Below are 12459 nucleotides of genomic sequence, written 5' to 3' on the forward strand. Positions count from 1 at the left end.
AGATAGATATAGATGACAGATAAACAGACAGATAGATGGACTGATAGACATACAGACAGATATAGATGACAGAGAGACTAATATATATTACAGACAAATAGATACATAGATACATAGATGACAGACAGAAAGACAGATAGATAGACAGACAGACAGATAGCTAGATAGATAGATAGATAGATAGATAGATAGATAGATAGATATGACAGACAGACAGATAGATATAGATGACTGACAGGTAAAGTAGATAAATATAGATGACGGATGGATAGATAGAAATAGATGACAGACAGAAAGACAGACAGACAGACAGACAGACAGATAGATAGATAGATAGATAGATAGATATGACAGACAGACAGATAGATAGATATAGATGACTGACGGGTAGATAAATATAGATGATAAACAGACAGACAGATGGATAGATAGACATAGATGACAGATAGACAGACAGACTGATAGACATACAGACAGACAGGTATGGATGACAGACAGACAGAAAGACAGATATAGATGACTGACAGGTAAAGTAAATAAATATAGATGACGACAGACAGATGGATAGATAGAAATAGATGACAGACAGATAGACAGACAGACAGACAGACAGATAGATAGATAGATAGATAGATAGATAGATAGATATGACAGACAGACAGATAGATATAGATGACTGACAGGTAGATAAATATAGATGATAGACAGACAGAAAGAAAGATGGATAGATAGACATAGATGACAGACAGACTGATAGACATACAGACAGACAGGTATAGATGACAGACAGACGAATATATATTACAGACAAATAGATCGATAGATATGACAGACAGACAGATAGATATATATGACCGACAGGTAGATAAATATACATGATAGACAGACAGATGGATAGATAGATATAGATGACAGACATACAGACAGACAGGTATAGATGACAGAGAGACTAATATATATTACAGACAAATAGATAGATAGATAGATAGATAGATAGATAGATAGATAGATGACAGACAGGCAGATAGATAGATAGATAGATAGATATAGATGGCAGACAGACAGACAGATAGATAGACTGATAGACATCCAGACAGACAGATATAGATGACAGGCGAATATATATTACAGACAAATAGATAGATAGATAGATAGATATGACAGACAGACAGACAGATAGATGTAGATGACTGACAGGTAAATAAATATAGATGATAGACAGATGGATAGATAGATATAGATGACAGATAGACATACAGACAGACAAGTATAGATGACAGACAGACAAATATATATTACAGACAAATAGATAGATAGATAGATAGATAGACAGACAGATATAGATGACAGACAGACAGATAGATATAGACAGACAGACAGATGGATAGATATAGATGACAGATAGACAGACAGATAGACATACAGACAGACAGATATAGATGACAGACAGACGAATATATATTACAGACAAATAGATAGATAGACAGATAGATGAACTTTGACAGATATCCTCTTCCCAAACAGATTCTCTCTCTCTCCTCCACAGGATCAGCGTCTGATTATTGGCTTAACAGCTTCTCAACAGCCGTCAGTAACTGCAGTCAGCAGTTCAAAGAGCGAGAATAACAACCAGCATGAGCTTCAGCGTGGAAGAGAGAGGCAGAGACAACACTCCAGACTACAGAGTTTACTTCAGTAAGTGTCACAGCACATACTATCATTGATCTCACTAGAGTTTGATTTGATTTATGTTTAATCTACATTCAGAGAACTGCACTGAGAATTGAGAGATGAGATTTGCTCTTTGCCTTATTGCTGTTATGCAGCACATCTTTATGAGTCTTAATATAGTAGATCAAATATTAAACTCACAGTTTTTGAAGATGTAGACCATATTAGTTGGTTTTTAATGTAGTGAACAAGGATTAATTTTAAATAATGTCTCTTTGTGATCTTTCTGCACTCAAAATGCAAAAACATCGTCTTGTAAACATTGTTTTAATTAATATTAAATTTTTCAGTTTTCCCTATGTCAAATGTAACTTTCCACTTAATAGTTCATTACTTTAAGCTGATGTGCTCATGTAAGTTAATCACTGAGAAAAGACTAACTTTATTTATGCAAAGGCAGGACAATTACCTCATCAAGTCCTAATTAATAAAGCCGAAGTGATCTTGACCACAGCAAGTTTCTGAAAATATATGCATCCTTAAAGATAGCGTAGCCAATTTCGTAGAGGCTAGCATTAGCAACTTAGTTTTGAAAACATGAGATCCCTTCAGAGCGTCTTCAAAGCCACGCCTCCTGTAAAAGACATGAACGCGCAAAGCGTCACGAGAGGCGCTGTTAAATTACCTCATGTCTCAAAGCACATAATATTACAAAAATAATTAATGTAAACAACATACAGAGCTCTTACTTGTACCACCGACTGCTGCAGATTCATTTCAGTGTTGACACAGAAACGCATAAATCCGGTCATGACATGGCCTGAACACAGCATAAGTTCGTTATTGTTTTGGTTCAGGGTAACTGTAGATTTTTTGGTCCTAACCAAACGTGATAAGATAAAATTCTAGCAACAAACAATTTGTTGGTCCACACCAGACTTGACACGATAAAGTCAATCAAAAATCACAGCCAATCAGAAGAGCGCGTAGGCGGGCTTTCTCAGCAATGGATAAGTACATAATCAAATTCATGAATATTACACCATTTTAACATTATTAAAAATACATACTGAGTTACTGAAACAATCTTTGTCATAGAACACACTTGTCTGTTCACAACGAGTTGACGGTTTGAACGTTATTGTTTCCTTTTATTTATTTTTAAGATCTGAGGTAAATTGTTCATTGTTGCTTTCAGTACGGCTATAAAAGACACACAAAATTATATTCTAACACCGTGTCCTAACCAGACGCGACGCGACGCCGCGACAAGCGATAAAAGGTATATTTTCCATGTTAATCGGAGTATATACTATTTTAGAAACGGTTTCTATTTCTCCGCGACGTCGCGGCTGGAACAGCAACACAAAGTATGGCAATGATAATATCAGGTGATGTTTATGTGATTTATTTAATGTTAAAAGCGTCTAATGTGTGTTTGAATGTGTTCCCAGCTTTTTAGCTGTAATGTAAACAAACACTGGCTAATTCACCTCAGATCTTGAAAATAAATAAATGGGCACAAGAACGTTCAAACTGTCACTCAATGCGAACAAACAAGTGTATTCTATGACAAAGATTGGTTCATTCACTACATATGTACTTTAAATAATGTATAAATGGTGTAATATTTATGATTTTTACTACGCACTTGCCCATTTCATTGTGTCCGCTGTGCTCTTGCCAAGAGAGCCCGCCCACACTCTCTTCTGATTGGCTGTGGTTTTTGATTGATTTTATCGCTTCTCATTTTCCCGTCGCGTCTAGTGTGGACAGTCAAATTGCTCATCGCAGGAATCTTATCGCGTCGCGTCTGGTTAGGACACGGTGTAAGTCACATTACACGCTTTTAACATTAAATAAAACACATAAACATTACCTGAAATTATAATTGTCATACTTTGTGTTGTTGTTCCAGCCACGACATCGCAGAAAATTAGAAATACTCTGATTTACATTGAAAAGATACCTTTTATCGCGTCGCGTCTGGTTAGGACAGTGTGAGACTTCAACAGAATATATATGTAGCCTACATTTTTTAATATTTCAGCTACTTCTATTATTGATCGCTTATCGCTATGCTATCACGTGAAGAGAGTTTCAACCAGTATAACAAAAATAAATTGCCAACACTACCTTTAAATTACAAAAGCATATTCATTTTATAAACGTTACAGAGTTTAAAGGATGCTGTATGACAGTCACAGCAATGACCCGTGTAGGCTAGTAACATTTTATGACTTCAAATGCACAGATATATTTAGTCATCTTCTTTTTATACATGGACAGCACAGTGACACACACACACACACACACACACACACACACACACACACACACACAGATAAAGTGCTCAGCATCTGCTGGTGGCAGTAACAGGAGGAAGTAACTACAGTTGCTATGTGACTAATCAGCATGTATGAGAGAAAATCAGCTTTTTGGTGAATCCATAAGTGTTGTGCGTAATGAATTCTGTCTTGGGTTCAAACATCACAATAAACCCTCCTGTGCTCACTGTCAGACATCAGAAAGTGATGAAAATCTCTTTCATCTCTGAGTATTTTATAAACAGTATGATGCTTTGAAAAGGTCTTTTATCTCATCTCGCAGAAAACGCGGAGGGAAAATATATCTCTCCATTCCATGACATCCCCATCTACGCTGATGAAGCCGAGGTATGGATGATTTCATCCTGATTTACGCGTTCATGACCGCTGTGGTTTAGATGAGATCTTTGGAGGTTTTAATGAAGTACATAAGTTTTTCCTCTTCACCTCCGAACATTTACTGTGGAAACAGAAGAAAAACACACAGATTGACTGATTCATCAATGATCATGTAAAATCTTGTAAACAACTTGGAAATTCAAGCAGTCTACAGTAGCAAGAGACAAAAGCATCTCAACCAGCATGACAACAAAACTGTTTGACTAATAAAGTTCCTCTGTTGTGACTGATGATACTGAATCATTCTGCATTAATTAAAATATAAAAGGGCCCAAACATGAAGTTTTAACCTGGACCTGACAGCCTAAATTAACTGACACATTAAACAAGCAAACAACAAAAATGAATTGGTCATGATTATAATCTCAAACTATAATATTCCCACATTTCTCTTTCTCCCTACATCTGTGTGCAAGAGTGTGTCTGTGTGTTTGTGTATCTGTCTGAGTGAATGTTTGTGTGTGAATCTGTGTTTGTATGAGTGTATGTGTATTTGTGAATCTCTGTGTATCTGTCTGTGTGTGAATCTGTTTGTGTGTGAGTGTAACTTTGTGAATCTGTGTGAGTGTATCTGAGTGTGAATCTGTGTTTGTGTGTGTATGAATCTGTATGTGTGTGTGTGTGTTTGTGTGAGTGTATCTGTGTATGTGAGTGTATGTTTGTGTGTGAATCTGTTTGTGTCTGAGTGTATGTGTTTGTGTATCTGTGTGTCTATCTGTGTAAGTGTATCTGTGTGCGAGTATGTTTGTGTATCTGTGTGATTTTTGTGAGAATCTGTGTGTATCTGTGAGTGTGAATCTGTGTGAGTGAATGTGTTTGTGAATCTGTATGTGTGTGTTTGTGTATCTGAGTGTGTGTGAATCTGTGTATGTGAGTGTATCTGTGCGTTTGTGTGTATCTGTGTCTATCTGTTTGTGTGAGTATGAGTGTGAGAGTGTATTTGTGTGTGTATATGTGTAAGTATGTTGCGTGTATGTGTTTGTGTGAGTGTGTATCTGTGTGATTTTTGTGTGAATCTGTGAGAGTGTAACTGTGAATCTGTGCGTTTGTGTGTGTATCTGTTTGTCTATCCGTGTGTATCTGTCTGTGTGTATCTGTGTTTGTGTGTGAGTGTAACTGTGTGCGAGTCTGTGTGTGAGTGAACCTGTGTGTTTGTGTGTTTATCTGTGATTGTGAATCTGTGTGTGTATCTGTGAGTGTGAATCTGTATCTGTGTGTGAGTGTATCTGAGTGTGAATCTGTGTATGTGAATGTATCTGTCTGAGTGTGTTTGTGAATCTGTTTGTGTGAGTGTAACTGTGTGTGTGAATGTGTGTATCTGTGAGTGTATCTGTATGAATCTGCGTTTGTGTGTATGTATATCTGTGTGTGTGAATCTGTGCGTTTATGTGTGTATCTGTGTGCGAGTGTGAATCTGTGTGCAAGTATGTTGCATGTGTTTGTGTGAATCTGTGTGAGTGAATGTGTTTGTGAATCTGTGTTTGTGTGTGTATGAATCTGTATCTGTGTATGTGAGTGTATCTGAGTGTATGTTTGTGTGTGAATCTGTTTGTCTGAGTGTAACTGTATAAATCTGAGTGTATCTGCGTTTGTGTGTTTGTGTATCTGTGTGAGTGTCAATCTGTTTGTGTGTGTGTATATCTGTGTGCAAGTATGTGTTTGTGTGTATCTGTGTGTGTATCTGTGTGTGAATCTGTGTTTGTGTATGAATCTGTATGTGTGTTTATGTGAGTGTATCTGTGTATGTGTGTGAATCTGTGAGTGTATTTGTGTGTGAATCTGTGCGTGTGTGTATCTATGTCTATCTGTTTGTGTGAGTGTGAATCTGTGTGTGAGAGTATCTGTGTGCGAGTATGTTGCGTGTATGTGTGTTTGTGTGTGTATCTGTGTGTGATTTTTGTGTGAATCTGTGTGTGAGTGTGTGTTGCGTGTTTATATGTGAGGTGTGTGTAAATGAAAGTTAATTTGATTCATTCTCTCACAGTAATCGTCCTGGAGCTCATAATGACATTAACAGGTGAATCACAGGGGATTTGTTCAATTTAAAACACAAATCAATATAAAACTCAAATCCTGCAGGCAAAAATAAAAACAGAGGAGATTTGGGTTAAATGTGTCACTTACTTGATGTGTAACAAAATGTAGAAATGTCGCCATACGCACAGTATGTAGAAAGAGATGGACATGACAAACAATTTTTCTACACAGCAGATGAAATGATTTCATGTCGGTACAAATTTATATAAAGTATCTTCCGCAGCGGATGAATATACTTACTTTTTAAAGTCTCTCACACAAAAGAAGTGAATGAAAATAATCATTCAGTACAGATCAGATTACACACTGAAACCAGAATAAATAAATATTTAGCTTAAATAAAATGCAGCCTATTTTAAGGACTATTTCTCATTACAAAAATGCAATTATGTTATCTTTAATTAAATATATATTGAGTACAACATGACATTATTTTACTGCCTTTAATTTATGCTAATTTAATTGCATGTATGCGCATGATATGAGGTCATTAGTTCATGCTCTGTAGAATCATTTCTAGAGGAACTGAGAGCTTTTGGAGCATCTGCTTTATCCTCTGATTGTAAAACATGGCAGACATGAGTAGTGATCATCTGTTTCCGCCGTTGTCTCCTTCAGAACATCTTCCACGCTGTTGTCGAGGTTCCTAGATGGACAAATGCAAAAATGGAGGTAAGAAATATTCTTGCAGACTACAATAATCTCACATCAGCCTCCGTTCGCTCTCCATCTTCACACACGCTGATATATCATATGATTTATTTCACATGCGCTGGAGTACATTCCTAGAACGCATTAACCACTGTGTCTTGTTCAAGCTCACTTCTCATATTTAATTATCTGAACTAAATATAGGGATTTCCAAGAATTCTGATGGAAGGGTCATGAACAAATTGTCTCTTAAGGACAATCGCAGGACTGATTAAACGGGTTCTTCATCTGAAAGATCAGTTCAGTCCAGACATCCTCTCACTGATTCTACTGAAGCGTGAATGCAATTTTTGTTCATTAGGAGATTCTCAAAAGATCAAAAATATCACTTGTGTGTCCTGAGAGATAATTTCTGCTGCTTTACAGTCAATCTGCACTAAACTCTTGGAATTTTATACAGAACTCTTGGGTTCTTGATTCAATTTTAAAAGGTTCTATATAAGGGGAAATGTCTTAAATTATTGCATAATGCTTTCATGTTTAACAGGTTACTTCAGTTTTTTCTAGTGATAAAGTATGTTTACAAGCTGTTTAATTCACAACATTTAATTAAAACAAAATTAAAGGGTTAGTTCACACAAAAATGAAAATTCTTCCACACCCATAAGACCTTTGTTCATCTTCAGAACACAAATTAAGATATTTTTGATGAAATCCGATGGCTCAGTGAGGCCTCCACTGACAGCAAGATAATTAACACTTTCAGATGCCCAGAAAGCTACTAAAGACATATTTAAAATTCAGTTCATGTGACTACAGTGGTTCAACCTTAATGTTATGAAGCGACGAGAATACTTTTTGTGCACCAAAAAAACTAAATAATGACTTTATTCAACAATATCTAGTGATGGGTGATTTCAAAACAATGCTTCATGAAGCTTTACGAATCTTTTGTTTCGAATCAGTGGTTCGGTGTGCATATCAAACTGCCAAAGTCATGTGATTTCAGTAAATGAAATTTCAATGGTTCACATGACTTTGGCAGTTTGATACACGCTTCGAAACAAAAGATTCGTTAAGCTTCGAAGCTTTCGCATCTGAAAGTGTTAATTATCTTGCTGTCAATGCAGGCCTCTCTGAGCCATCAGATTTTATCAAAAATATCTTAAACTTATGTTCTGAAGATGAACGAAGGTCTTACGAGTGTGGAACGACATGAGGGTGAGTAATTAATGACAGAATTTTTGGGTGAAAATTAATTAATTAAAACTAAATCCATTAAATGATCCCATGATGGAACACCTAAAAGGTTGAAGCGCCTGACAGAATCCTTTAAAGGGGTGGTTGATTATGACTACAAAGAGCTTCTTCCTGGGTTAGTGACATCACAAACCCCAAAATCTACATAAACCCCGCCCCCAAGAACACGCAACAAAGGGGGTGTGGCTATGTTGGGCTACTTTAGAGAACAGGAAGAACTGTTGTAGTAGAGTGTTGTCACGCTGTCATTTTACGCCGGACTGCTTCACAAACGAGGGTCAATTTAACGCTGGATTTGCACAAAAGATTAACATGACGGCACATGCTAGTGGATGAGTTGAATCAACTCCACAGCAACTACATAAATTTATCCACTAACCATTCAGAAACGTCTAAAAGTTGTAACTTCTTCCTGAGTCTCTCCATCAGTGTCGACTCCGGTTTGAACAATGTAAGGCTGAACACTGTTACTGACAATCCTCATTTTGGCTGCGTGAGATTCTCCAGCTTTGTTGTTGTTGAGCAACTGAAGAAAGCTCCGCCCTCTTCTGGAAAGCGGACAGCTCATTTGCATTTAAAGGGACACACACAAAAACAGTGTTTTTGCTCACACCCAAATAGCGGCAAATTTAAAAAGCTTTAATAAATTATCATAATAGGTCCTGTTTAAGGTTCTATAGACCTTATGCGCCATCTTTAGAATTTTGTGTTTGAACTTAGTTCTGTATATTTCTATGGCATCGCTGTCGAAGAGTAATTAGCTGGTGGTGAAGTAGATTTACTTATTGTAGAGTTAATGAAAGTTATCATGAGCATTGTATTGTTTGAAGCGAATGTCATAACAAATGTTGGTAGACCGGGAAGTTTTTAAAACCAGCAGTTCACTCATAAATGCATAAGATCTTACCTTCAATGACCAAACTCTATATAGAACCTTTTCTTCCAAGAGTGTAGATTGAATTCAAAGCTTTTGGAGTCCTGAAGGATTTGTTTGGTAGCTGGATTTGCTGCATTTTAACACATTTATGGAGAAACCAATCATTAATCAATCAGCATCTAGCATGTTGGCAAGCATATATAGCAGAATTATTGTTTTCAAACAGGGGGAAAAATGAAGAATAACATTTAAAAGAGCTTCTAAAGCACATATTCTTTGACCACAGAAGAAAAAATGATTTGTAAATTAGGGCAGCTGAACTATGAATCCATAGACCACTTTGTTTCAACATGTCTAAATGTGTCATATTTGAATTGCTAACGCATGCATATGAGATTTAATAGATAATAATGCTTTAAATTTTAGTCTGTTCCTCACACAAAGCTTTCTCGGTTGCTGCCCCCAAGTTGTGGAATGGATTACTAATTTTTATTAATTCCTCTACCTCTGTAAACATGTTTAAAGCTTGTCTCAAGACGTATATGTTTAATGAGGCTTTCACTATTTTCAAAGACCATTACGTTTAAGCAGATGCATTTTTGCTGTTTACTTTATCTTTTATTCTAATATGATTTATTAGGGCCCAAGCACCAAAGGAGCATAGGCACCTAGACTATACGTTCGTTTTCTTCTTCTTCTTCCAGTAAAAAGTTGTGAAATTTGGCACACAGATAGAAAACAGTCCCAACAATAACCACAGCAAATTTGGAGTCTCTAACTCAATCTCTCTAGTGCCACCAACTGTCCAAATTTTCACTTACGTTTATGCTAATAACTTTTGAACCACAAGAAACAATTTTTTTTCCCTGATTCCTTGGCTCAAGACAAACTATGACGTCACTGACAATTTTCCCACTATTTTGCATTTTTCCCGCCATTTTGCACTTTTTCAAACTCCTCCTAGACCGTTGGTCCAATTTTCACCAAAATTGGCTCAGACCATCTTCAGACCATGCTGGCAAAAAAGCTATTAAAAGAGTTTTGATTGACCAAACTGTTCTTGAATAATGCATTAACAAATTTAATGCCACGGTGCCAAGCTGATTCTGATGGTGCGTTCACACCAGCCGCGAATGAAGCGTTAAGCGCGAGTGATTTACATGTTAAGTCAATGCAAAGACGCGATAGACATCCTGCGGCACAACTTGCGCGAACGAGGCGGCGCAAATTGAGCGTTTCGGGCGTTTGACGCACGTAACGCGTGATTCGCGCGAATTGAAAAATCTGAACTTTGGTGAATATTTGCGCCGCATTAACCAATCAGGAGCTTGCTCTAGTAGTGATGTGATTACGACGTAGCGAGCGGAGGCAGAAATCCGAAACAACAATGGAGGACAAAATCATCGTCGCTGTATGTGGATACCCGGAGCTGTACGATACATCGTCGTACTTTTATAGAAACAGGAATAAAAAGGATCTTGCTTGGAAGAAAGTGAGTGAGGAGGTCAGACAATCTGGTAAGTTGTAAAAAACGCTCTTTACTCAATTTGAGCTATATATATATATATGCTCAAATTATATATGCTCAAATTGCATATATATATATATATATATATATATATATATGTGCTTGGCCTCCATGACTCAGACATGGCGCCGAATGAGTCTACGCCGTTTTTCAGCCTTCCATAGCACATAAAGCGCAGCTACCCTCTCAACAAAATCCATGTCAGCCATTTCGCAATGAGACTGGAGCCGCCTGGCAAAAGCCCCTCCATGTCGCGAATTCGCGTCTGTTGTGAAGTGAATTTCACGCATAAATGAAGCGAATTTCACGCACGAATGAAGCGAGTAAACTCAAAATGTTCAAGCATCCAACTACACGCGAATAGCGTGATTTATTCGCACAAGTCGCGTCTGGTGTGAACGCCCCATGAGGCTGAAACTCTGCAACGCTTTGCCATATTGACACCAAACTTTGTATGTGTCATTGTCAGCACACATTGACCACACATCATTAATTTGGTAACAGCGCCACCTATTGGTCAAAAGTGATAAGCAATTTAATCACATTACAAATTATTATATTTTTGATTTTTCAGCCATTTTGACTAATATAATCTAAAAATGTCTTTAATTAATTTTGTTGCAGTTGCTCTGAAGCTCCTGGTCATACTTGGATAAGATGCTTTTTTGTGCTTGGCCTCTTATTTGCTGTTTGCAGCTATATTTCCTTTTTTCTATTATTGTATTTTATGGTGTTCTACAAACCCGATTCCAAAAAAGTTGGGACACTGTACAAATTGTGAATACTGTGAAGTTTCCAATTTCAATATTTTATTCAGAACACAACATAGATGACATATCAAATGTTTAAACTGAGAAAATGTATAATTTTAAGGGAAAAATAAGTTGATTTTAAATTTCATGGCATCAACACATCTCAAAAAAGTTGGGACAAGGCCATGTTTACCACTGTGTGGCATCCCCTCTTCTTTTTATAACAGCAAACGTCTGGGGACTGAAGTTGCTCAAGTTTAGGAATAGGAATGTTGTCCCATTCTTGTCTAATACAGGCTTCTAGTTGCTCAACTGTCTTAGGTCTTCTTTGTCGCATCTTCCTCTTTATGATGCGCCAAATGTTTTCTATGGGTGAAAGATCTGGACTGCAGGCTGGCCATTTCAGTACCCGGATCCTTCTTCTACACAGCCATGATGTTGTAATTGATGCAGTATGTGGTCTGGCATTGTCATGTTGGAAAATGCAAGGTCTTCCCTGAAAGAGACGACGTCTGGATGGGAGCATATGTTGTTCTAGAACTTGGATATACCTTTCAGCATTGATGGTGCCTTTCCAGATGTGTAAGCTGCCCATGCCACACGCACTCATGCAACCCCATACCATCAGAGATGCAGGCTTCTGAACTGAGCGCTGATAACAACTTGGGTTTGTCCTTGTCCTCTTTAGTCCGGATGACATGGCGTCCCAGTTTTCCAAAAAGAACTTCAAATTTTGATTCGTCTGACCACAGAACAGTTTTCCACTTTGCCACAGTCCATTTTAATTGAGCCTTGGCCCAGAGAAAACGCCTGCGCTTCTGGATCATGTTTAGATATGGCTTCTTTTTTGACCTATAGAGTTTTAGCCGGCAACAGCGAATGGCACGGTGGATTGTGTTCACCGACAATGTTTTCTGGAAGTATTCCTGAGCCCATGTTGTGATTTCCATTACAGTA

At 37.4% G+C, this 12459-nt stretch overlaps 1 protein-coding gene across 1 annotated transcript in view; it reads left to right on the top strand.

Annotated features, from left to right (window-relative positions):
- Positions 1–1584: 1584 nt before the first annotated feature.
- ppa1a (inorganic pyrophosphatase 1a) overlaps positions 1585–12459 on the top strand; it is a 20090-nt gene continuing 9215 nt past the window's right edge. The window contains exons 1-3 of the mRNA XM_051915364.1: positions 1585–1695; positions 4282–4346; positions 7053–7106. Of these exons, the coding sequence (XP_051771324.1) occupies positions 1635–1695; positions 4282–4346; positions 7053–7106 (180 nt within the window). The 5' untranslated portion in view covers positions 1585–1634. The remainder of the gene's footprint in view (positions 1696–4281; positions 4347–7052; positions 7107–12459) is intronic.

Source organism: Ctenopharyngodon idella, chromosome 12, assembly GCF_019924925.1.
Source record: "Ctenopharyngodon idella isolate HZGC_01 chromosome 12, HZGC01, whole genome shotgun sequence".
Classification (NCBI taxonomy): Eukaryota; Metazoa; Chordata; class Actinopteri; order Cypriniformes; family Xenocyprididae; genus Ctenopharyngodon; species Ctenopharyngodon idella.